At 48.3% G+C, this 27,403-nt stretch overlaps 1 protein-coding gene across 2 annotated transcripts in view; it reads left to right on the top strand.

Moving 5' to 3' along the window:
- The window catches only part of RUNX1 (RUNX family transcription factor 1), a 248,880-nt gene that overhangs the window by 180,246 nt on the left and 41,231 nt on the right, over positions 1-27,403 (top strand). For both annotated transcript variants that reach the window (XM_041735227.1, XM_041735226.1), the window contains exon 5: positions 6,243-6,347. In XM_041735227.1, coding sequence (XP_041591161.1) covers positions 6,243-6,347 — 105 coding nt within the window. The remainder of the gene's footprint in view (positions 1-6,242; positions 6,348-27,403) is intronic.

A 27,403-nucleotide genomic window follows, 5' to 3' on the forward strand; every position in this document is an offset into this window, starting at 1 on the left:
GGACGACACATGCTCCGCTGGGGAGCATTTGGCCCGGCTTGTTTATAAGGCCGATCAGCCCAGCCGCATTTGTGCCTGACGCAGGTGGCCAGCTGGCGGGGCAGGGGTGAACTGGACGTTCGGGTTCGGCAGGCGGCTCCCCGATGTGTCTGTGGCCTCATTCTGCTGCCCTGCCTGCCGCCCTGTGCCTCGGCCTCGCTTTGCTGGAATTCCTGGGGAGGAGAGGGTGGGCCCAGTGGAGCGCCATGGGCACAGCCACCTCCGCCGTCGGGCCACCAGCTCCTCCCGGTGGGATCGCCCACAGCTCAGTCTTTTTGGAATCGTGTTTCTCACGTCCCTGGTGATAATTCAACTGATGGTTGCTGGCTCATGATTTCATTTAACTGGCACCATGACACTCTAAGATAGAAGGACAGGTGTCCCCCCACCCTCGTTTTGCAGATGACAAAGCGGAGGCCCCAGACGGGTTCAGTGACGCGCCCAAGGTCCCACAGGCTAGCAGGTGGCAGAGATTTAGACACAGGCATTCTGGTTTGGGGGGCTGTACAGCAACTAGCACTCTGTAGGTTCCCGGGTCCGCCAGATTGCATAATCAGTGCCTTATCTTTTGCTGCTTTGGGGCGTCAGGCCCTTCTGTCCCTTGCCTTCGTAGCCGGCCCTACTGTTTGTGCTTCTAAGAGAGTTTCCTCCTGGAAGGCAACCCCTGGATAGAGCTGAGGCTGCTGTTTGGGTGAGGGGTCAGGTCTCTGTGACGGGGAGGAGGAGGACTTCAGGTGCCCCCCTGCATTAGCCCCCTCCGCTGTGACTCCCCACGCAGGGCACCTGTTACCATTCAGTCTGACCCCTGGGGAACCCAGAGCCATGGCCTTGCCTTTCAGCAGCACGCCCAGGGTCACCTGCACGGCGGCCAAGGCCTCTGCTTGTCTCATGGGGCCCAAGCCAGGGCTGCGGGGAGCCTCGAAGGCTCTCCTGGCAAGGACTCCCCCAGGCTGCAAGAGTGACCATCAGCTGTCTCCATGGCAGCGCCATTGTCCCACCCTTGCCTGTGGTCCCCCAGAGCCACTTTTGGGGTGGCTGCTGTTTAGCCAGCCCTACTCCTTTGCTCTTCTCTGACTTACTGTTCTGGCTACAGCTTGCTGAGAAAAACACTTGACAGTCTCTCACCCTCCACACCCACGCACTTAAAATACCAGGCCCGTAGGTCATTTTAATGAGGGAATTTGGCTAATAACGCGTGCGTGCTGGGGGGCAGCCACCACTTCCGCAGGTGCTGGCCAAGAAGGGCTGTGTCTCAGCAGGGATGGGCCGGCACGGGGTGGAGGGCAGAGCGTGGTGGGTCCCGAAGCTCAGAAGGTCAGTCGCCTGTGCCCCGTCATCAAGGACAGGGCCAGCTCCGGTCGCCCGAACACAAGGTAGTGGAAGGCAGAGTTTTCCCGGAGTGGAAAAATATCACACACACCTGTGAACAAAATGTCATCACTTCTTACCTCCGTCTATGAGGTAATAAGCAGATGTCCTGGTGCTCAAAGCTATAAACGAGAGCCCATTGTGAGGGAAGTGACCGGACTATCTCCGCCTTCGTGAGCCACCATCCCGGGGCCAAGACGCTCCAGCTAGTAGCTTTTGCTGGACAGACTTATGTCTGCAACAGAAAATGATGGGCAGAAACTGGTAGAATTATAATTATGAGCAACAATTTCACAAATATTCACTTTGGTTGAATTTCATTCCTGATTAAGTAGGCCACTCTGTGGTTAACCAGGGGGCGGCATTAAACGCTCAACTGCCAGGAGTCCAAACTCAGCTCAGTGAGAAGCTGCTTTGGAGTTATAACCCAGGCTTCCCGTTGACTGTCAAGCACATTCTGGCTGCAGTCAAGTCACCGGGGCTAGACTCACTTTTGGGGGGCAGTGATAGAGCAGGGGAGAGTACCAAGAGTCTGGGTTCCTCGTGCTGGTGTCCGTGAGATTGCAAGTAGAGATTTGGGATCCCTTGACAATAATGTGAAGGTCAGTGGGTGTAAAGCTGAGAGATCTGGGTTCTGCGGTGTATAAAGCTGTGTGACTTTGGGCAAATTGCTTAACTTCTCTGAGCCTTAGTTTGCTACCTATTAACCAAGAACCATAAAGGCTCTCTTGTCTTTTTTTTTTTTTTAAGATTTTATTTATTTATTCATGAGAGACACAGAGAGAGAGGCAGAGACATAGACAGAGGGAGAAGCAGGCTCCTTGCAGGGAGCCCTATGAGGAACTCGATCCCAGGACCCCGGGATCACCTCCTGAGTCAAAGCCTCAACCCCTGAGCCCCCCAGGCTCCCTGCTATCTTATTTATTGCATGAGAACATTATGAGGAGCAAATGCATTCGTATAGGGGCAAGTGTTTGAAAGGTTAAGTTCTACACAGATCTAGAGACACCAGTATTATAAAGACGACAATTCTGTGCTGTCATTTAGGAAAGCAAGAATAGGGTGGTCATAGCAGGGCTGCCACCGGACTGGGACCATTTCAGGGGGTAAAATGCACAGGGTGCCTATGGAGCAGTTGTCACTCCCCGTGCCAAGGCTGGGACTCTTAAGACATTTGGTGCCTGAATTCTACCTAGATTGAATAGCGTTCCACCAAAATTCACGTTTGCCAGGAATCTCAAAACGGGTGACCTTATTTAGGTATAGGAGCTTTGGGATGCCTGGGTGGCTCAGTGGTTGAGCATCTGCCTTCGGCTCAGGTCATGCTCCCAGAGTCCCGGGATCGAGTCCCACATCAGGCACCTTGCAGTGCTTCTCCCTCTGCCTATGTCCCTGCCTCTCTGTCTGCATCTCTCAGGAATAAATAAATAAAATCTTTTAAAAAATAAAATAAAATAAAATAAAATAAAATAAAATAAAATAAAATAAAATAAAATAAAATAAGATATAGGAGCTTTGCAGGTGTAATCAAGTAAGGCGAGGACATGCATCCTGGGTTAGGGTGGACCCTAACTCCAATGACTGATGTCCTTATAAGGAAAAGTGGGTTAGGAGACTGAAGACATCCAGGGGTAGGAAAGGCATGTGACCAGGGAGGCAGACAGTGCATGATGCGGCTGCAAGCCACGGACAGCCAAGGATTGCCAGCAAGCGGCAGAACGTCATTGCGTGTGTCCTCCAGGTGCTTGATTTTCTTTTCAGTCCCCCCTCTCCCCTGAAGCCCCCCTCCCACTGTCATCCTTTCCCACTTTCCTCTGAGGGATGCACAGAGGTCTGCACTGCTGTCCCTGCCCCTGGGCCTTCACAGCCACAAACCCATTCGGTCCCCATGGGTCAGTGGTGAGTACGGCTGTAGGAGGCAGATGTTGGGGAGGGAAAGGTGGAGGCCACCTGAGACATGAGCCCCACTCTGAAGCCAGGAATACCGAGGCAGGGGCCAGAGCAAGGAGGCCTTGATGGGCTGGCCCGGGGGCTGGAGGAAGACAGTCCCAATGTGGAAATGTGTACCCCTGAGTGGGGTTCCAAGGAGAGGAGTCCAGCTGGGAGAGAGAGGGAGTGAGCGAGAAATAACTCATGGGGGGCACCTGGGTGGCTCGGTGGTTGAGCATCTGCCTTTGGCTCAGGTCGTGATCCCGGGTACCTGGGATCGAGCCCCGCATTGGCCTCCCCACGTGGAGCCTGCTTCTCCCTCTGACTGAGTCTCTGCTTCTCTCTGTGTCTCTCATGAATAAAAAAATAAAATCTTTAAAAAAAAATTAAAAAGAAAGAAAGAACTCATGGGGGAGTATGGGTGAGAAGGTCCTGACAGCTGGCTGGTGGACTCCGTCTTGATACAGGTCAGACCCTTGTAGGTTCTTGACCGAGAAGGCAGACGGGCCACAGTGCTTGGAGGACTGCGCGGATGGGCCACCACCAGGGCTGCAGCTACCTCTGCTCCCTTGGCCAGCTCCTAGATGGGCAGTTGACCTGGGTGTGCCAACCTGGCTGGGGCCTGACCTGAGGCCCCTCCTGCCCATTCCCCTACTTCAGCAAGATGCCACGAGAGAAGTGATCTGGTCAGGTGGTGGTGGTGGGGGTGGGGGGAGTCATGTGGCCACATAAGAATGATGTCCTAAAGATGGCAAAAGGAATCTTCCTAAAGCCCAGAAGGAATCTTCTCTGGGTTCCAGGAGAGAAGAGCAGTTGATGGGAAGATAAATTTGGGGACCAGGTCTCCTGGGCTTCTCGGACGGAGCACCCCTCCCCAGAAAAGCAGCCTCACCTCGCCTGTCAGACAGGTCAGCCGTGACTTTGGTTGTAAAGCCAGGCGGGGGCGAAGCCAGTTTCGGCATCCAATGGTGGCTTGTCATTGTTCTTCTTATCATAGGCTTCCCTGTAGACACAATGCAGATCCTTGGAGATTGTTCGCTGGGGCTTTTTCATGATTAGGAATCACCGGCTTGTTGTGTCCAAGGATGACACAGTTGACCCTTGAGCAAGGGTTGACCCATGCAGGTCCCCTTACGTGCAGATTTTTTTCAATAAATACAGTACAGGACTGTAAACACACTTTCTCCTCCTTACAATTTCCGTAGTAATATTTTCTTTTCTCTAACTCACTTTATTGTAAGAACACACTATGTGATACGTATGAAACAAAAAAAAAAAATATGTGTTCATTGACTGCTCGTGTTACGAGTAAGTCTTCCGGGCAGCAGTAGGCGGATGGTAGTTTTGGGGGAGTCAAAGGTTGTAGCAGATTCTCAACAGTACGGGGGCCGACGCCCCCAACCCCTGTGCCGTTCGAGGGTCTACTGTATTTTTACTGAGCTTCTTGGTGGCTTTTTTTTTTGTATTACAACATGCATGATAGTTGAAGGTGTTCAGCTCTTTCAAACTTGGGGAAGGAAGACAATTTGATCTTGAAATGGTTCGGGAACAGATAGGGGGATGAATGGGCATGGTTTTCCTTTCATTTCTTCTTGGTTTTTACATGATTTTACATTGATGATTTTACATTTTACATGATTAAGAGGAGAAACCGTTAAATAGAAACTCGGTGCCCTGACGTGGGTGGTCCAAACACCGTGTTCAGTCAAACCTTCGAATTCTGTTGCGGAGCGCTGAGAAACAGAGAAAAAAGTAATAAAAGTGAGCACAACACACACACACACACACACACACACATACACACACACTCTCGCATGCATCCCTTTGAATATCATACCCCAGATACGGGTTTAATGGTTTTACTTCTATTAACTCATTTAACCATCCCCCTCAAATTCTGTAAGGTACGAACTGCTATGTGTACCCATCTTCCAGGTAAGGGCACTGAGGCCTGGAGGGGCCTAGGACCCTGCCAAAGGTCAGCTAGCCAGAGTTCAAACCCAGACTTCATCGTCCGAACCACTTGGCCAAGAAGAAATGCTTAAATTGTTAATAGATGTGCATTATTTTTTTTAGATGTGCATTATTAATACTTACTGTTACTATTATTTGTTGGTGTATATATTAATTATTTGCTTTTATGTCAGTAATTGCATTCTAAGTTACAAATATATTTTTAAATAGTCTTTAAAAGTTACTAGAAGCAGCGTGATAATGAAAACACGCTCATGTCCCACGCGTGTATGGAAAGGGTTTAGGTGGGGATCCACGTGCGTATATATGTTTATAGTCTTTATTGAATCTCAGTCTGTCAATTACATATCGTTAAGTCAGTTTATTGACTATAAATTTTGTCTGGCCAATCCCATGGATGCCTCTAATACCGTCTAGCATTTAAAAATAATATTTAAGGTCAATTAACCAGCAATTAGTCTTTTTGAAATACGGAGGGAATAATTTTAACTTCGCCCATCCGCAAACTCAAGGCTTCTGTCCCTGCTAACCCTTGGGGAGGGGGGCAAGTGGTATTAGAAGGGAGAGACGGATACGGTTTCCCTTACTCCTTGGGGACTGTAGGGGGGCAGTGGACAGCTGCCAATCCGATCCCACGTTCCCGGGAGTCTTGACTTGAAAGAAAACAAAGCCCAATCTCTCTTGATCCTGTGTTGTTTATTGATGATTTAGCGAAAGCCGTATAACCGTGAGAAGTGTTAACATCTAGACAAACACCAGAGAGGTGTGCATTCCAGATTTTAAGCAAAGCCAAGCCTAAGGGAGTGCTGGGAAAACCACTAACTTGTGCTGCAGCTTGAGGGCCGGGAAGCGTAAATTAATGGTCAACTAACCCAGCAGATCCATTCGGACCGTCGCCTCATTTTTTGGTGTTCTCCTTTATGTTCCAACAGGAAAAAGCTTCACTCTGACCATCACCGTCTTCACGAATCCACCGCAAGTTGCCACTTACCACAGAGCCATCAAAATCACCGTGGACGGACCCCGAGAACCTCGAAGTAAGTGGGCTCCTCATCGGGGCTGCCTCACCTTCCGGGCTGGTACCCGGAGGCACCAGGGGCGATCCCACAGGAGCCTTGGGTTTGACTGGCATTGCTCAAATGTGGCCCAGACCTCTGTCAGAGAGGAAAATGAGGCTCCTTCCTGCAGGAAGAAAGAATTGTATTGTTGACACTCGTTCAAAGTTTGTGTGTGAGCACTGGGCTCCTTTTGAAGCTTCCTCTTAGGGGGGCAGAGGAGCAAATTGGGCTGAGTCATGTGCGTGCGTGAAGCATTCGGGGGCTGCAGGAGACCAAGGGCGAGTCCCTCAGATACACGGTGAAGTTCACCAGGATCAGAAACAAACAGTAAATGGAAGATTGGCCAGCCACAGGGGCGGCCAGAAAAATGCCGGAGGGTCAGAGTGGACCACAAGTGGGTGATTACTGTCCATGCTGGCCTTGTCTTCATCTGTGAGGGCCAGAGATGAAAGCTATGAAAATGACCTTTTTTTTTCCTCTCTGTGGCACAGATCAGAATCTTACTGCAAGGACCGGTTAAAATAGAGAATGGGAGGGCAGAAGAATTCCTGGGGGAAAACCAGTAAATATAGAAAGACGGTCCCAAAAAAAGAGCTCCTGTGAGGAAAGCTTTTTTAAAAAGCAGTGGGGTTGTTTAGTCTGCAGAAAGATGTCTTCACGGTGACTTAATGACTATCTTTGAGTAAACACAAGAGTAACACTCTTCTCCAGGGCCACTCCCTGCCCCGGGTGGAGGCTGGGCTCCAGCCAGCATCTGCGTGCCTCCAAACCGTATCAGGTCCCCGGTGGAAAAGGAGTCCTCTCTCTTCTGCTGGGAGATGCAGTCAAAAACGGGGCTGCCCACTGTGCCTGGAGGTTGAGACGCAGCGAGGTCAGGGCGTAAAACGGAGTGGTTAAGAATCTGGGCTCCGGGGACACCTGGGTGGCTCAGTGGTTGAGCATCTGGTTTCAGCTCAGGTCATGATCCCTGGGTCCCAGGATCGAGTCCCACGTCGGGCTCCCTGCATGGAGCCTGCTTCTCCCTCTGCCTGTCTCTGCCTCGCTCTCTCTCTCTTTGTGTCTCTCATGAATAAATAAAATCTTAAAAAAAAAAAAAAAGAATCTGGGCTCGGGGGGCAGAACAAGTGGAGTTCTGGTTGAGGCACGTCAGGCTCCGGCAAGTTATGGGGCCTCCCTGGACCTCGGTCTCCTCCTCTGCGAGATGGAGACACAAGGGAGAGCTCCCTTCTCAGGTAGGATGAGACGGTGCTTTGTGCCCAGCACAGAGGACGAGGCCTGCAAATGTTCTCCATCCGCAGTAGGGGCCCCCCGCCTGCACCTGACGCTGCTGCTCTGCGGGGTGGCCCCTGGGGGGCTCCGTGGGTCACCCTGTGCTCAGCCCGGCTCCCGCAGTGCTTCCTGCGGTGCTGGCCGCGGCCTCAGGGTCCCGAGCACCTGCTCACACCATCCCCTGTCGTGCCTCCACTTTCCCAACGCCCCAGAGTGGGGTCCCCCGCAAGGAAGCACCTTAGCCAGCAGGGACAGCCCTCGGGGACACGGCATTCCGGTCTCGATCCCCCTACTGCCGTTGGCCTGGGCCGTGTCGCCCCTTGTTTCTGAGCTCGTTTACCCCCTCTCGGCCTTTTCTCTCGGGGTCCTGGAGATGATCCGGTCACGCCCGGACTCAGGAAAACCCAGGAGTCAGTAGCATCCCCGGATTCCAACTGACATTTGCAAAGCAGATCACGGGCACGGGGACCACACAGTGACAACCAAACCCGCCTTCGTTGGGTTCCCCAAAGTAGGAGCGGCAGACTGATGGCCCGTGGTGACCCCGTTATGTTAACGATGCATCAGAAACCACGCAGGTGCCTTGGCTGTCCGCAGAGGACCAGAGGGGAAGCAGGCTTGCGTTCTGGCAAGGCTCGGGGCTGGGGGCAGGCAGTGGCGAGGGGCACAGAAATTGTCTTTGAGGGTAATTAAACTTTGAGAAAGGCCCACTCCGGTGGCTATGGAATCTCTCTCTAGAGAACTCGAAGCGGTTCAAATGCCAACCTGCCTGGAGGAAGAAGCTTAAACCGGTGACCCTTTGGTACGCCTCTGCCTCTGTTACTCTCTCGTGCGTAAAAAGAGGGGGCGATGGCTCTTGCCCCACTGCCAGTATTTCCTGAAACATTTAAAAACCCACCCAGGCAGCTGAGCTTCAGAAGACAAATGGTGGGTGCTCTGACTTTTAAGAATTGGCAGTCAGAGGAGAAAAATACGGATTGTAATGGCCTGCCCGTATATACAGTTTACTGCTGTTTTATAACTTCAGAAAACAGTCATTATTGAGAAGGGCTCTTTGAACAGACAGGCGGGATTTGCTCCAAGGAGGCACCCGTTTTTATGGAGTCTTTCCTGCCAAATGGAATTTAGGGTCTTAGGAAAAATTAAATGGAAGGTAGTAAGCATGGTGCAGAGAGGTGTTAGAGCCCCAGGTAGATAGTCTCACCTGGCACAAAGGACTTCTAGAAAAACAACTGAAAGCGCACAGAGCCTCCCAGGGTGGCTTGGGTAATGCTGACTTTACTGTTCATCCCAGGAAAAGAAGGGTGGGCCCTCGGTGCTGATTTTTGTAGGTTGTCTTCCTCGTTATATGAACATCTAGGTTCAAGGTGGGAACTATTTTTTGATGAAGTTCGGCTCACAGCCACTTTCTTCCTTTTTTTTTCTTTTCCCCCAAAGAGAAAGTGAACAGGGTTCTTTTCAGCTTTATTGAGATATAATTGACGCATAACATTGTGTAAGTTTCGGGTTTACAACATGATGATTTGATATATGTGTGTGTATTGCAAAATGATTAATAAGGTGAGTTAACACATCCATCACCTCAGAGTTCCAGTTTGTGTGTGTGTGTGTGTGTGTGTGTGTGTGTGTGTGTGTGATGAGAACTTTTCAGATCTGATCGCCGAGCAACTTTCAAATATACAATACGGTATTGTTAACTTTAGTCATCCCGCTATACGTTACATCCCTGGGACTCGTTGATCTTGTAACTGGAAGTTTGTAGTCTCTGACCACCTTCACCCACTTCCCTGCACTCCCCCTCGGCCCCCATCCCCTGACCTTGGCATTCGCCAATCTGCTGCTCTCTGGTTTTTTGAAATTTTTTTTTGTCTTTCTGTTTTTTTTCAGATTTTACATGTGAGATTATACATTATTTGTTTTTCTCTGACTTATTTCGTGTGGCACACCGCCCTCGATGTTCATTCACGTTGCTGCAAATGGCAGCATTTCCTTCCTTATAAGGCTGAATAATATTCCATTGTGTGTGTGTACGTGTGTGTATATTTTTTATCCATTCATTCATTGATGAACACTTAGGTTGCCTCGGTCTCGGCTACTGTGAAGAATTCAAAGCCACTTTCTTTTTTTTTTTTTTAAGATTTTGTTTATTTATCCATGAGAGACACAGAGAGAGGCAGAGACACGGGCAGAGGGAGAAGCAGGCTCCCTGCAGGGAGCCCGATGTGGGACTCGATCCCAGGATCCTGGGATCACGCCCTGGGCCAGGGGCAGATGCTCAACCACTGAGCCACCCAGGTGTCCCTCAAAGCCACTTCCTAATGTGATGTTAAGAGAGGTCATTGCATATAATCAGAACGCCCAGTGTTGCAACTGTGGATTAATAACAGCTCCCAAGTAAGTCCCTTCTGTTATTAAGATGCTATGAGTTTTGGCCAATTCTGGCAAAGTGACCCTGGCATTGGCAAGTCAAATAGTTTTGAAAAGTTCTATTGTTTTATGAAATCAAAGACTGGGGGAGCTGAGGAGAGAGCCTCCAGGCCTAATGGCCTCAGAGGAAAAGGAGAAGCTCAGAGAAATGAAATAATTTGCCTTAGTTGAAAGGAAATAGTTGGTGACGAGGGCAGAAAGAGAATGAGAAGCTCGTGGCATGTAATCCTGTACTCCCATCCGTCCGTCTGTCCATCTGTCCATTCACCTCCTCATCCACCTGTGCCGTCTGTACATCACCTATTCCAAACTACCTGACCTGGCTTTGTAGCCTTACCCTCGTGTTTGAAATGAAGTGTTGGCTTATAGGACTTCTCAGAGTCATGCCAATTGTAAGATGGTCTAGAAAGGGCAAATGCTGATGCCTCATTGCAGGCAGGGGTGAGGCCTTCAACTTGAAGCCCTCGTACAAAACAGCAGAAGGGAAGCTTATCCCACCCATCCTGACACTCAGGGGAAAAGGAGTAAGAACTAGAGAACATGCCACATCTGACCATTGGCCAGCCCAGTGGGATAACTTGATGCTTCCCACTCCACTTTCCTGGGTTTGGGTTGGTGAAAGTCCAGGAAAAAGTGCCTTCTGAAGAGGATTGAAAATGCTTTTTGCTTCAGATGGTTACTTGCTCTTTTACAGTAAATGACCTGCTACCTAATGAGTCAAAACTCGTTCCCCCTCCACCCCGCCCATTCCATGGGATTTTATTTACATCTCAGACTAATAGAGAAATCACTGATTGATGAAAAATTGAATTTATTACGGAGACAGAGCACCGTCAGAAGCTATTCTGTGCTGGGATCAGTTCCTGCAAGCAGCAAGGGGGAGTCTGTTTTCATTTCGTAGATGGGGCACTTTGTGGCGTGTTAACATATTGAAAGATAGTCCTCTCAGTAAGCGTGAGAGAGGGACGGACAGGATTTTTTCAGGAAAAGGGTATTTGAGAGCTGTTTTTAATGTATTTTTTTTTTTATATTTGGGGAGATCTAGTGAAAACTCTAGCTCTAGCCCATGCATCTCTTACAGAATAACATTAAGATACTGAAGCATATTCTCTGCAGAGGAGCTGTAGTAGCTCGATGCCATGGGGGAAGATAGTTTGCCAAGGGGAGAGATTTTTTTTATATAAATTTATTTTTTATTGGTGTTCAATTTGTCAACATATAGAATAACACCCAGTGCTCATCCCATCAAATGCCCCCCTCAGTGCCCGTCACCCAGTCACCCCTACCCCCCCTGCCCACCTCCCCTTCCACCACCCCTAGTTCATTTCCCAGAGTTGGGTGTCTTTCATGTTTTGTCTCCCTTTCTGATATTTCCCACACATTTTTTCTCCTTTCCAAGGGGAGAGATTGAGGAGAGTGAGCAGTTGGGACCCTGAGTCACCCCATAGCAGGGGGTGGGGATCCCAGTGATACCGGGGTAGTCATTCTGATGTCACAAGCCATCACCTGTCTGGCCAGGTATCTGTTACATTGGGAACACTGAGTAACCTAATTAAGAATTGCAAAGATTAATACAACGAACATTGGCCATTTCTGGGACAACTCTTGGCCTCAGGTTTAAGGAGTCCTTCACAGAAACTGTGTTGTGCTTGCTTGGTATTCACAGTAACAGGTAGGCAGGTGGAGCTGCTACTTTAAAACTTCAGAAAATGCTGTATTCCTGGGGCACTAGCCCTCTTGCCGACTTTCAAAAAAAAAAAAAGGGAATCATAGTTAACATAGGTCCGCTGAAGGGCCTCACTCTTTATCACTCAGTTGCTTTGCTAAGGACTTTGTTGAGATTACATCCCATAAATATAGTTCCGTCTATGGTTTTGAATGTGAGTAACAAAATCTCTAGCAGAGAGACAGAAAAAACAAGGTCCTTAAACATGGAGAGCATGTTTGGAGGGAAAAAGAGCAATGCGTGAAAAATACCTATAAACTGGGGCACCTGGGTGGCTCAGTCGGTTAAGTGTCTGCCTTTGGCTCGGGTCATGATCCCAGGGTCCTGGGATCAAGTACCACATCGGGCTCCCAGCTCCACGGGGATCCTGCTTCTCCTTCCTTTGCTCCCCCTGTTCATGCTCTCTTCTCTCTATCTCTCTCAAATAAAATCTTTAAGAATAATAAATTAAAAACACCTAATAATAATAATAACTGGCACTTAGTGCTGTCGTTTGCCCAACACGGTTCAAAGAGCTTCCCGTATATTAGTTGACACCACCTCTGCAAGAACAGGTAAGCAGGCTGAAGCAAAGAGAAGTGAGATCCCTTGCCCAAGGTTACAGGGTCAGAAGCCAGAACTGGAAAGAAGCAAGTCCAGACACCGCAACCCGCAGACGCCAGTGTCTGGTTTTAAGAACTGCACCAACTGCTCCTTGGGCTTCCTTGTATTGAAATTTCTGTTTCAGAACTTTTTTATTAGGAGGGTTTATCGATACAATGCTGGTTCGAATACAGTCTTCCAGAAAGCAGAGCCTCAGAGCCTTGGCAGACACTGGACAGGCAGGGCACCAGCATTGTCCCGTGGTTGGGGTTGCAGTGCACCCTGGGGCAGGGGGCAGGACCCAACATGCAGCCACATGGTCCCATGTACAGATGGCTCGCTCCGCCTGTGTCACCAGGGTCTGCTTGGGGGCCTGGCGTCAACAGGGACCTGAAGCAGGGACTTCCAGTGTTGGCATGCAGGAAAGATGAATAATGTGACAAAATGGTCACCAGGCAAACATTCCAAGTCCTGGTCCCCCCCACCCCTCTTTTGCAAGGAGCTTCCCCGAGAATCCAGGTGGGGACCAGAGGGTCCAGCCCTCTGGGAGGATGAAAACCTGTGCCCTTTGCTCCTCACTGGTTAGTGGAATGCCAGGCAGTTTTGTAGATCTGTGATCTCAGGATTATAATTATCCATCTACAGTCACTTTGTTTGCTCAGAACTGCTTAAGCATTTCTTGCAGGTAATGAACAGTGATCTGCTTAATCCCTTGGATTCTTCAAATATCAGATTTAGACCTTAGTTCTTTCTAGATGAAATCCTGATTTGCAAAAAAAAAAAAAAAAAAAAGGGAAATAATGCCTTCTTCCCTCCCACTTGGATATAAAGTAGGAGACAGACAGAGGCTCAAAGAGGAGGAAATGTACTACATATATTCCTCCTCCCCACTCTGAAAGGCATTTTGGTGCTAAGATGGACATTCTGGGTGACTTCCACTGGTACCATAATTTGCACTGGACTAAGCTCCCGACTACCCCAAGACTTGGCAAAAGCAATTTTTATAGGATTAATAATAACCTGCCTAAATGTGTCTAATGCATTTTGGAATCTCATTCTGTTCATCATTTTTAGTAGTATCAAACTAGAATAAGAAGAATTGTATATATATAAAGATGTCTCTGACCCTTGAGCTTTTGATGGGCTTAATACAGGCCAAGTGAGAACCCCATGAAAGGATTTAGGTACATGCTCAGTCTAATAGGGAGAGAGGAGAGAAGAAGCACTTAATGAAACTTAGACCATTCCCTTGGATTTCTCCTTCCATTGGGACCATTGCAAACTGAAGCACTATTTTAAATGTCACTCCTGTGAGATCGGGATCTAAGCCAATGTATCACAGACCTTGTTAGAATTTAGTATATGAAGGGCTCAAAGGGGGAAAAAAAATCTGTCTCTATTTAGGCTTCCATTTCTTAATCTTAAAACATGTAGAAAGGTCTCTGGATCTTGAACGGAGGACCTGGGTTTCACACTGGCGCCACCAGGCCGGTGGGTGTGATCTTGGGCAATTATCTTAAGTACTTTAGTCCTGGTCCTCACTTTCCTCTTCTCTCCAACCAGGTGACAGGATGAGATAATCTCCAAATTAGCTCGCACTCAGAAGGGATAACAAAATATTGTCAGAAAAACAGAGCCATAGGTTCACCACAAACAAAGCTTCTTAGAGGCTGAGTCCCCCCCTGGTCCCCTGCCCTGGGAGAAGGGGACTCTGTCCTATGTGACATTGGACATATCCATGTGCACCCATGTGCGTAATATCTCCTCCTCCTCCTCTTCTTCCTCCTCCTCTTCTTCCTCCTCCTTCTTCTTCTTTTTCTGTAAATTTTTGAAAGGGCTTTTCTCATTTATTTTTGAAATTATCTGGCCATGAATAACTTGTCTCATTACCTTCAGCCCCGATTTCACTGCCATGAACAACGTGATTACAATCAGGGTTGAGATCCCCATCCTGTTACTTGCTAACCATGTGGATGACCATACCTGGTGGCAGGTGGCTGAGCCTCCGTAAAACAAGGACAGTGGCTGTGTTGACCTCACAGGGCTGGGAGGCTTGCGGAGACAGCCTCTGTAGAACATTTAGAACACACGATAAGTCTTCAGAAGGTAGAGCTATTATTTGCATTGAGTCTTGGAATCCTTTGGTGATGAGAAAACTCTAAACAAACAAACAAAAAAAATTGTGAATCCTACGTTTAAAAATTCATGAGGTTGCCATCATGCTGCATTTTTTAAGACATTTAATTAAACATTTATAAATTTTGATTTTTTTTTCAGTTTTCTTTTTGTATTTAGATCCAGTAAAATTTCTTTTCTGGCATTTTTATGGACCCTTGAAATGCTCTGGGCACTGTTCCTAAGTCCCTCTTTGGTAAAATGGACTTACTCTCAAATGGTGAACTTTGTGAGAAATTCCGGGGGAAAGAAAAATGCTGTCTGAGTAACGGCAAAATTCGGTAGTGAGATCTACCTGTGGGCTCTTTTCAATATATGCATGACAAGCTGTAGGAGAGGCTCTTCCACATTGTTCTAGAAGACTGACATGAAGTATGCCAAAGTCTCTTGGGGTCTGAATTCTTGCCCCGGAGGAAAGCAGCTCACCTCCCGGGGTGCCTGGACCAGCTAGCCACAGGTGTAGGAAACACCCTGTCACCCTCTAAGTTCCCTAAACCAACATGTCTTTCTAGACTTGTTCTGGAGGTTTTTATTTTTTTTGGATATTTTGGATTCTATTTGGTAGGGCTTTCCTTCATTTCCTCCAAAAGACAGTGGCACATTTCAATGACAGGATGCCCTCACCATTGAGTTGGAGACCTTTCTGCACATGTGCGGCTCCTTGATTTGTAACCTGCATGCCCCAACATCACCTGGGTGGTTAGGGAGCAACTCAGCCGATGCCCATGCGTGTCATCCAGTTGCACTGTGGGGGGACCTGAGCCAGGGCACTGGTCACCTCTGGTGCTGCAGGAACAGGTGGGTCCCAGTGCTGGGAATGCCACTGTGACAGCCAGCATGGGGACCCACGCCTGCGGATAGATTGTTGTTGGCAGTGCCACACAGTATTATCCTGTTTGGCTTCTTGGCTTTGGGGTGGATTGAGAATTTTTCCGTATACTAGCCATCCTCCACTTCTCATTTTGAAGACAGACAGACAAAACTCTGCTTGAGTTTTCCCCCCAAGGCTTGGGGGTTTTTCTGTAAGCCATGTAGCCAAGAAAGTCATCAAGTAAGAATTAGATCCAATGGGTCTCATGGAACTCCACCACCACCAAAGGGCAACAAAACAACCCCAGAAGTTCAGCTTGAATAAGTTAAGGAAAAGCTACTGCCTTGCACTAGACCTGCGTTTAAGGTCATTTGAGTGAATTTGTCATTTTGGAGTTCTGTTCTTTCCATGTTCTCGTCTTTGATAAATAATTTGCTTTAAAGGTTTTTTTGCTAGGGAAAGTTGGCAACAAAGAAGGGGTAAATTAGGTATAATCTATTACTGGGCCTCTCAGCCGTATTATCACACAGCACATGAGACACTGACATTTGGTTGAATGTGAAATGCCGCTTTCGTAACAAGACCAGGGGAGCGCACCTGGCGTATTTGTATCGAGTCTTATGTGCAAGTACGTTACGCAGCGTTGCTGGTAAAGTTTGCTGCAGCCAATAGCTGACTATTGTGGGTATACATTAATAGATGAAAACTAAGGTCAAAAAAAAATTTAAGTACCCAAAGCAAATTTCTTTTCTGTTTGCGCTTTTTTTTGTTGTTGTTTAAGAAACACCATTGAATTAACCTGCCAACTCCCTAGACCCCTATAAAGTAAGTTAATGGCAATACATTAGTTTAGTACTTCCATGATTTACATGTACTCAGGTTCCATTAAAGCCAGTATTGACTAAAACTCAGACCGTTATGGAAGTCTTTCAGGATTCTTTCATATACTGAAATGCCGAACATTTGATATGCTATGTGTTTGGTTGGTTTTGTTTTTATTTGCTGCGGCCTCGAAGTCAGTCTTCTGGTCACCTGAGATGAAAAGGAAATATTTTGAACTAGGTCAGTTCGTAAGGACTGTATGCATTCGTGCCCCCTTTTGGATTTGCTCCTGGTGTCACCTTATTTTTACTTAGCTTCAGAGTGCTTTTGTGATGCTTCCAATTCATTCGTTTTAAAGAGCTCAAGAGAAATGCACACGATCACGTCTTTCTTGTTCGTCTTCAGCATTGCCAACAGGGCATGGGCCCCTGGGATTCAGAAATGAAGCAGAGAGCTCTGAGCCCGAGGGAGTGAGAGAGGCATTTGGAGCTGGACCGGCCTGGCTTCAAGTCTGATCCCTGCGATTTACTAGCTGTACCTCAGTTTCCCCACCTGTAGAATGGGGGCTGTAAAGAGAAAATGAACTAGGCTGAGAGGCAGACTAGAGTGGTGGTTGGCCACTGGAGAGCTGGCTGCCTCATTCAACGTCTCCTCTGAGACCAGATTAGGTGTAAAACCAGGAAGGTGATATACACCCCTGGTGGGGTGGGGAGGGGCGGGCCAAGGTCTTGTGCAGATTGATGGCAGCACAGCCTGGCACAGGGGAGCTTCTTAAATATTAGCACATGCCCTGGACACAGGTCCCTTTCCCTCATCCCTTAGCCCTTACCCAGGGAACTACTGGAACTCTGCCCAAGTGGGGGCCAAGCACTTGCCATTGCCAAGTTATTAAAAAAAAAAAAATCCTGGCAAATCAGGCCCCCAGAATACAATACAATAAGGGCTTTTTTCTCTTTTTCCTTTTTACCCTATCTATTATTAATTCCAAGTACTGAACCAACTTCAACAACTTATTCCTCACTGAAGCAAAATCCCGTTAACTGAATTGCCTTGTAGGGAGAGGTGGTCCTTTTCCAAACAGAGATTTTATCAAAGTGTTCTTGTTTCTTAACTGGATGCTAGTTAGCACTTAGGGTGCTGTGTGCCTGCAGAGTCTCTCAACATCGAGAAGCTCCCGCTAGGTCATCTATAAGATGGGAAGAATCATAGGAGCGGTCTACTGCATAGGGTTGTTTTGGATGAATTGAGATAATAGATATCAAGATGCTTCGCAAACAGTCTTATCAATTCGATAATAGAAATCTGATGGCTAGGTGGCAAAATAATAGAAAAATGTAATAGAAAAATTGATTGTTGTTTGTGCATATTACACAAAAAATCGTAGGAGTCTGACATAAAATCATTATTGGTTTTTTGGAGGTAGATTTCATCTCATCAGGTCTTTTGCAACTGAGGAGAAGACAACTGTAGAGAAAAAACAGAGACATTCAAATCAGACCTGCTGTAAATCCATACTGCTAGGAATTTTACCTTTTGCCATCAGAATATCTTGATATTTTCTTTACCTACTGCTATGCGCGCTTGATGAAGATTGAAAACAAAAAGAAGCAACCCTGGTGGTTATGAGAGCTGAGTTTTCTTTTAAGATGTATTTCTTTTCCAAAGCCAAGTGCAGTTTTTCCTCCAGGACCCTAGAATTCCCTTTTCTCTCAGTGAAAGGCTTGGGAAGAGCGCTGGAACACCCAAGGTCCTAGAGCAGCTGGCGGAGTCCTTATTCTTTTTTTTTTTTTTTTTTAGCTCTTTACATATGCTGCTTGCCTGAGATTTCTGGATTAGATTTCAGGGAGGTGAAATGTTACACCCTTGAGCCTCCATGCCAGTTTCCCAGGACAAGTCAAATCTGCAGCAGCTCAGAGGTGAGAATCTTTCAAGGCTCCAGAGAGAGGCTGGCTTTCTGTCCTGTTCATTTGCTGACTGGTTGCCAGGAACAGGTTGGGAGAAACTCGTTCTATTCCTTGGGTGATTCAGCCGGTCTCAAAATAAATAGGCAGCCGAGTGCAGGCAGAAAGGACTGGAAACTGCTGAAATTTGAGTCTCCAGGGCTGGGCTCTTCTCGGGAGCTGCTCTGTTGAACTGTAAAAAGAATCCTGAGCCCTGGGCAAGGGAGCGGCGGCCTGGTGGAAAGACCGCTGGCCTGGGAGACGCAGCTTCTGGCCCCCGCTGGCTCTGCGAAGCTCAGCGGCCCACGTCCACTCTCAGAGCCTCTGCTTCCCCGTCTGCACAATGAGAGGGCATCCGATGATTTTAAGATCCTTATGGGCTTCTCAAAGGATGACTCGGTCGATGTCTGTAGGAGCAGTTGCACTTCCAATGCATCATCTTCCAACCTGGAGGAGGAGAGCCCTGCAGTCAGCCCACCAACCTAGGGAGGCAGAGATCCTGGGAAGATGGGGGAGGGCCCGGGGTTGGGAGGGGGGAGAGGAGGGGTGCATCTATCACTCCCCCCGGCTGGAGAAAGAAATGAATAAAAAGGTCCACTCCAGAGTGACATGCCACAAGCAGGGGAAATCATCCTAACTAGATTTCCCATGGCTTTGGCATCATTTAAGAAAAAAGGGAAAAGGAAAAAAAAAAAAAAGACATCCTTATATCCACAAAGTACTCAATTGTGCAAGCCACAGAGTCCCAACATGGCCAACTTCCTGAAGCTGGCCGGTCAGAGACCTCGGTGTTAATTCCTCAGCCAACTAAAAAAGATGGTTTGAGTCCTGTTGACTTCATTGTTAGATGTTTCTGAGCGAGGCCTCCCTTCTTCGCCTCCTTGCAACATTATGGGCTGTTCTTCATTACCTGCCCTACCTATCTGCACAATCTAGCCGCAAACAGCTTTGGTTGACCACACCACTTCCCTATTGAAAGTTAATACTGTTTGACTCATTCTGTGTTACTAACCTGAAGCCAAAGAAAACAAGCCAGAGAATAACCGGCTTGTATGGAGTTTGGAAAGCTCTCAGAGGCCCTGCTTTCAAAATCCTATACAGTAGCTTTACTATATCTCTCTGCTGCAGCTGCAAAGAGATGAAGGAAGCAGAAGTGGTTAAAAAAAAAAAGAAAAGAAAAGAAAAAAAAAAAGCTGAGGGTGGAGAAGAGCCAGGGCAGGAGTAGGGGCGGGCGCCCCAGAGGCTGCGGGAAGACTCAGCATCATCCGCAGCACTTTCTGAGCCTGCTCAGGGAGCCGAGATCCTGCTTTCACACACCACAGTATTCAGACAGAGGAGGGACTGTTTACGGAGTCAAAGGGAAGAAAGTTCAAAACATTCGTGGAAAAGGAGGGTCTCCTCTTGCATGTGGAGCGGAGGGGAGCTGGGAAGCTGGTCCCACCAAGCCGGGCTTCCAGAGGCAGAGTCCCAAGGTCACGACAGAGAAAAGGGCAAGTCTGTTCCTTTGAGATCTAGGAAGATCCCAGGGATCTTGGGGAGAAGGCTGCTTGCCTTCTCTAGGCAGCTATCCCCAGCCTCGTCGTCCTTCATTCCATAACTGGCTCAGATGCTGGTCACCAGGGTTGAATAGGGGGCATTTGTGTCTTGCAATAAATAGACTATTCCCTCCCAGTGTCACCTGGCAGGCAGTGGGGCTAGTGTTTTCATCACCATGTCACAGCTCTATGGGAAGCCCAGACAAATAGCCACTTGCCTATTGGGGGAGGAGGACTCCCTCCCCTATAGATGGATGTTGCTTCTCAGCTGTGCATGGACAACAGGTCGGCTCAGTGAGGTCAGCATCCCCCACACAACCTGAAAGCTTTTCCTCTGGATGGTGTGAGGTATGGCTAATAGCCCATTAAAAACGACTTGTTGCTTTTCTGACCAGCAGGTGCTCAGGAACCAGGGTGCCATGGTCCTCTGTGCACCTGCAGGGCCCACTCAGCCCCTTTCTAAAGGACTTTGACAGCCCCTCAGTCTCCTGCTTCCACAAGGACAGCCCCAAAGTCAGTTGCCATTTATGACATGAGAGAGAGAGAGAGAGAGAGAAATCAGATGCTGCCCCCCACCCCCCAGTACTGGGAAAACCCAGCAGACAGGGCTTTTAGGAACGGGAGGGCATTTACTTACCCTTTTCAGAAATACAGGGGAGTAGAGAGCAGCTTGCACACTGCTGGGTGCACATCCCAGAATAAGTCCAGCCTACGAAAGGGGAGTTTATTCACCCCTTCCTTCATTTATTCATTCACCTAGCGTTCACTCGGGTGCCAAGCTGGCATGGGCTCTCATTTGGGGTGTGTGCTGATGCAGAGAGGAGAGCTGCAGGGAGGGTGGGTGGCCAGTGTGGAGAACAGGAATGCCCGGGGCCACACAGTGAAGCAGGTGGGATCTGTGGACCTCTGGGATCATGTTCTCCTTGTCCCCAGGGCCTTGCCCTGGGGCTGGCTCTGCTGAAAACCAGGACTCCACAGCTGGTTCAGAAGCTCCAGGCAACATTTAGGTCCATACTGACCTCTCAGTATTGCCCCCCCACCCCGCCACCAAAACATACCCCCTGAAGCCACCTTCTGTTCCCTTCCGTGGGGGCAGGAGCTCCTCCGTGAAATGAATCCATGTTACCAGCCGTAACTGCTCTCGGGTTACTTGGGACTCGCTCGCTAACGGGGTTTTCTGGAGACCTGCCCTTAATCGAGGAGAGTGGCTAACGCTTGCAATTACAGGCTGATGGAGAAGAAAGGGTCTTGAACTTGTGAGCTGTCTGCACCCCGCCCTCTGTGGGGTTGCCTCCACCGCCCTCACCGCCGAGGGCTGCCTCTGGTCAAGAGCAAAAGAAACCAGGCGGGTTCTCCGCCCTAAGCTACAATTACCTCCTGAGTCACCAGACAGAAACAGGAGGTAACCAGTGGCGACCAGCGACTGCAGATTTGGACTCCTCTGCTTTCAGGGAGGTCCAGGTCTCAAAAAGCTCATGCAAGTGAGCTAAAAACGCCACTGCCTGTTACTCGGAGGCTCCAATGGCAGCAGCTCAGTCTGGTTTCTGTTTTTGTCCCGTGAATCTTGGGGGCCTGGCTTGGGAGGGAGGGGGGCAGGCCCCACGTGGGCCACGTCCTTCCGCCTGAAGGCTGTGCTGGTTGTTCCCCTGGCTCTGGCCCAGCGGCCGTGGCCTCTCCGTCCGACTGGTGCTTTGTGTACCTTTCCTTTTACACTTGTCTCTAGCAGTTGGTTACGTCTTGGCCCACAGGACAGTGTGCGTGTGTGTCTGCGTGCGTGTGTGTGTGTGTGTGTCTGCGTGTGTGAGAAAATACTCACTACCAAAAACCCCAGGGGGAATTGCAGCATCCCGTTGCTTCCATGAGGGTGTGAGGCTTAACGTAGCGCGAGGGCCTTTTATCCATCCTGTTGTATTTTTTAGTCCAATGAAGAAAACACTAGAGAGCACAAGCTTTGCAGACTGTCTGGCTGCTAATGAGACAGTTCTGCTTGAAACTTGATGAGCTCAACTATGGCATGTTTCCGCAACAAGTGGCTTTTCGGAGCCCTCCGCGGTTCCACTTCAGCTGAAAAACTTGAGTTCGAGCTTCCTTCGCCTCAGCCACATTCTGCTTTCCAACAGGCTGATGGGGGACAGGTGGACGGCAGCCGTCATGCAGGGTCTGAACACCCGTTCAGTGTTTGGTGAGCCTGTCCTGTGCCGGATGCACCCATAGGTGAAGAAAAGAGGCAAAACCCCACACCCTCGTGGGGCCTACAGCCCAGTGGGCACGGACAGACCACAAGTAACATTAATAAGTACCATGGAGACAACCGAAGCAAAAGGGCTGAGGAGTGGCTGGGTCGGCAGTTTGTCATTTAAACTAGAGTGTTGGGGAATTCCTCAGGGAGAAGATGAAATTGAAGCAAAGGCTTAAAGGTGAGGGTGGATGTATGGTCCACAGATATCTGGGAGGAGGGTGTTCCGGGCAGAAGAAATAGCAGGTACAAAGGCCCTGAGGCAGACCTATAGGACTTATAGCAAGGTGGCCGGTGTGGCTGGAGCAAAGTGGGGGATTCAGACTGTCTGCCTCCTAGCTTCAAAATAGGGAGTATTCACCTTAGAGAGCAGGCTTAACAAAATGCCAGCCGGGCCTCTACAACATGTGCTTTATGCCACGTGAGGGGCCAGGTAGGACCATGGTTTGGGAAGCCCCAGGATAGGGAAGCCCCACGTACAACCAGACTTGTGGTCACTCGCTTACCTACTGCCACCTGCAAGAGAACCAAAACTCTTTCCAACCAAAGGCATGTCCCCGTTGGCGATTCTCCTGGGGTAGAGTATCGTGTCTGTGGATCCCTAAGTATGTTGAAGCACATTACCTCGGAAGAAGCAGCATCCTGATGGACTTTTCTCCACTGGCTCAGTGTGATTATCCATGTGTAGAAGGGAGGAGGGCACCTGCCCAAGGCGCGTGGGTGAGGGGGAGTGGACCACTGTACAGGCAGGGTGATGAGCATTAACCTCAGACTTACACTGCTCTTGCTGCTGATGAGAGGGGATGGGCAGGGGATCAAAAAGTATCATTCTTTTTTTTTTTTTAAGATTTCTATTTCCTTATTTATTTAAGAGAGAGAGAGAGAGTTTGCATTCACACAAGCCAGGGCAGGCAGTGGGGCAGAGGGAGAAAGAGAATCTCAAGCAGACTCTGCACTGAGCACAGAGCCTGATGCAGGGCTTGATCCCACGACCCTGAGATCATGACCTGAGCCTAAACCAAGAGTCAGATGCTCAACTGACTGAGCCCTCCCCCCCCAGGCTCCCCTACTGTCATTATTTTCTGTCCAATCAGAAAAGCAGGGAAGTGAGACCCTAGAGTAAAGTTCAGCAGACTGGCTTTCTTCCTGACACTTGCTAGGAGGTCTTGAGGTGAATCTAATGGCCCACTGCCTCTGGATGTAGCCTTTCGACGATAATGAGGAAGGGGCCGAAACCCAGAATGTGATGCCCCAGTAAGTAGGATGGCTCAGTAAGAAAGGCTCAGTGAAGGCTTAAGGGGAGGGAGGAGAGGACCCAGGAAGACTTATGTCCTGGGTTGCCAGTAACTGTCCGAAAGGCCACTCATAAAACAGCAGGAGAATGAGGAGACACAAGTGTCAGGAGGTGTTGTGCAAAGCTGCTGACCACCAGCACACCGGAGGGTAGAACCCCAGGTCCAAGCTCGAGCTCCAAAGGCCAGTTTGACAGTTGAGCCTGGGACTGGCTCCCACGGGCCAGGTGTCTGGCAGAAAAAAAAAAAAAAAAAGACAGAAAGAAACCTTTGAAAGTCCTAACGTCATATGAAGTTGTTCAAGAAAGCCTGTGCTTGGAGGCGTCCAACGAGAACCAGTTGAGTAGCTAATTGCTGCAGATATAATTGCTGTGAATGCTTTTAGAGCCCCTCGGAGTAATCCGTCTTAGTCCTTTAATTCCAGGCTTTCAGATAAGGAGGCTGGGTGATGAAGAGACTTGCTCTTGTCCGCAGGAAAGTTGGGTGGAAAAGGCAGATTTATAATGGAGGTTCTTAACATGCAGACTGGTAGCCACGTTTCCCTGGTGCCATGTTGTTTCTCTAGGGGAGGGAAGGACGAGAGCGCCTGTGTTAGCACCCCCGTCCCTGTGGGCATCCAGAAGTCTCAACTGGGATGGAACAGGCTCCTCATCAACCTTCCCTGCTCTTCCTCAAAGCCCTTCCTTACATGGCTGGGCAAGAGTTACTTTCCCACTTGAAAGTTCTGGGCTCCCCTTACAGATCAGCCCAAGTACAGCCACAGTGACTCACTGACTCATCCCAGTGCTGGTGGGAGAGAGACGGTCAACGGTCACCCATCTGTCGGGCAGACCATTGGCATTTTCAGCTGCTCTGCATACATTGAAGAGTTAAAAGATTAAGAAAAAGACCACCTCATAGTTGTCACCAAAACAAGGCCAGCACTCGGTGCTCGTGGACACGTAGTCTAAACACGGTTCTGGTGTATTTGGGGTGTTCGTGTCTAGCTCAGGGCAAACGAGAAGCTCACTGAAGACACATGTACCATCGGGAAGACTCACCCAAATCCCCGGGGTATAGTCCCTGACCAGCAGCATCGGCATCACTTGGGCCTTATTAGAATCTAAATTCTCAGTCCTCACCCCAGACCTACGGAGGCAGACCCGTAATTCGGAGGCTCGTTCAGGTGTGTGAGACGTCACTCTCTACTATGGGTCACAATACGTCTCTAGCCCTAATTGCAAGCTGGGAATAGAAGTGGGATCATCAAATGCAAATCCTTATGGCGCTCTGGGGGCCCTGTGACCTCGAACTACCTAACAGTGCACACCTCTCCTCTCTACTCACTGGGAGCGCACAGAGATTGGTATTTATAGTTGCATTGAGCGAGATTGCAGGGTGGGTTGAGGGAGTGGATGTATTTTAGGGCCTGCCTTCGTTTTCCTAATTGGCTGTGTGAGATTAGATAAATGACATAACCTCTCTGAACTTCACTTCTCACGCGTGGGTTAAAACACAAGGCTGATTTCTCCAGCTCGTCTCCAGTTCTGAAGTACTCTAACTTTGTACGGATCTCCTAGTTTAGTAATAAGGGAAGAGGCTGGAGGGAAAAGTTAGGCTACCAAAGTTTATATACCATTAGGCAATATATAAACATATATAAATGTGTATATATATATATATATATATAATATATATTCTGATATATAAGAGAGTGACATAGATATCATATGCCGTATTTTATATTGTGATATACCCGATGGGATAGTGCTGCCCAACGTTAAATTAGCCAGCAGACAGATAGGTTTGCAGTTAAGAAGATTTATTTCATTACCTAGGAGTTGCTTTAAGGAAGGATCACATTCACATTCAGTAGGATTCCTTTCCTGTCCTCGGGACTTTAATGATCTGGAGTTGAGACTGTTGTACCAGGAAGAAATGAGCTGTTCTCTGCACACACCAGTTTCCCAAGGCGGTAGCAAATTAAGGGTTGGGGGGGGGGGGCGGTGGTGGTGGACAATCCATGTTTTTTTAATCCAGATCTGTGTTGTTAGTATCAGACTGATGGGCAGGCATCTTTTGGAATACGTGTATGCTTTTACGAAGAATCACAATGTTAAGGATGTTAAGCTACAAATGGAGATGGACACACACACACACACACACGCAGGTATCTTCTTGGTATTGTCGTCTTGCCTACGTTTTCCTCAACTGCGCATCATGACCATGCTTTTAGTCTACACCTTCCTACGTTTTCTGCTGAGAATCTATCAAGACAAGTAGTAAGCCCGTACCAGAAACATGGGCTAACAAACCGCCATAAAATCATTCTCTCTGGCCAGAATTTTCCAGGGGAAGGTGACAATTTAGCCTTTCCTTTCTCTGATAGAGGAGCATACGGCGTATTTCACAGTTCAGCAGTGAGTGGTTTTTTGAAAAAGACAGTTCAGTTATGGATGAGATATGCATACCTCCTCAGTCTAGTTTTTATAGCAGAAAATTGAAAGCCGGCCTCATTATCCATCACAGATATCGTAACATTTAGGGATGCCTTGTGGGCAGCCAGCCCAGCAAACTACGGGACATATGTCTTTGGAATTGAAGAAGTAAAATTTAACAGATGGGATTAATTTCTTTTTCTTCTTCTTTTTTTTTTTCTTTCGGCTTTTTTATGACTCTGCATTTATAATAAAATCCTAAGCGAAGACTTTTCTCAAAATGTGGGAGTGGTAGTAGAGAAACACAATTTAGCATCGTTTTCAACTCTGGTCAAGATTCATTAAGATGTCCTAGTATGAAGTCTCTTGGTAGCCACTATTTTAAGGACCACTGTGTCAACATTCTCAGTTGGCTTCCAGTGTGTTCAGAAAGCCAGGCCGCCGACATGCAAACGTTTAGGGCTGCATTGTAAGTCTACTAGATTTGATCCAGCCTTGAATTCCCTGCTGCCCTCTGAAGCCCAGTGCTCAGCAAGAAGGAAGAAAAGGGAGTTTGATAGTGGACATTTCCCATACTCCTGTATTTAAAATCTAGGGGGCAAATTGACATTTTAATTGCACACAGATACAGGAAACCGGAGACATAAAGCATTCATTTTCCCCCAGCTTGAAAGTTTATATCGGAAGCTTCTGTATTTCGTACAAAATATTGCTCTTTGGCCCATGAAATCTGATGGCCTCAGAAAAGAAGAATGAGGTGTTCTTTAGATCTAGCTTATAAATGCATCTGAACCACACCTTTAATATGATAATGCTTTTTATTCCCCACCTCACCCCCCCACCCCACCCCACCCCCCGTGCCTGGGTGTTACAGCCGGGTTCCAGCACCTCGGTGAGGAAGGGGTTCAAGATTCCCTGCAGAGACAATAACGCTCTTACTTACTGCCAGGATCACATGTGGGGAGGGTGTGGAGTGCACGCTTCCCCCACTCCTCCAAGCATTCAACTCAGCCTCCCGACTCCCAGGGCTTAGGAAATAGCTCAGAGTGAAGAATTGTTTTCTCTGAAAGTTATGCCTGAACATTCCTGCTAAAGCAGGCAGTCATCAGCTAATCTCTGTAAATGACTACGATTTTGGCAGGTGTCAGCTGGTACAGAAATTGCTCACATGTTAAAACATTTTTTTTTTTAAAACATGTGAGCAACGAGAGGAGACTAATACAAATAAATAAATAATAATAATCGCACGTTGTGCCCGGCCACGGTAGTGGCTTACCTAAAATGACTTAACTCTCGCTCCATTTTTTTTGGTGGCACGGGGTCCCCGATCTTGGTGGCCGAGACAGACACAATTGACAGCCTTTCCTCAAAGCCAACCGTAGACCTGAAAATGCCGAGTGTTTGCATTTAGAATGATCTCACACACATCATTCTCCTGGATCACCCACTGTCCTTGACACGGTGTTCTTTAAAAATGCCACTGGGTGCCCAAGGAATGTGAAGTTTTGAAATGGGTACAAAACCTGCTGGAAGCCTCTGCACCATTACTTCGCCAGCCGGCATTCTTTCTGGGGCAGTAGAAGCCTCCAGAATCATTTTTCCTGCCTTCTTCTCCGCTCAACTCCTAATCCCAGCCATTAGGTCGTGCGAGGCATTTAAAAGGCTGAATTGCCATGCCTTGCGTGGCTTCTGCGTTGGAATTGTTTTTGCTGTAAGAATACCAGATTTTTCAGCCTAAGTCATCAGGAAGCTAAGAATCTGCCACCAAGATAAGAGGAAGGAGGATTCCAGAGGCACCACGGT

Source organism: Vulpes lagopus, chromosome 20, assembly GCF_018345385.1.
Source record: "Vulpes lagopus strain Blue_001 chromosome 20, ASM1834538v1, whole genome shotgun sequence".
In the NCBI taxonomy this organism is placed as follows: Eukaryota; Metazoa; Chordata; class Mammalia; order Carnivora; family Canidae; genus Vulpes; species Vulpes lagopus.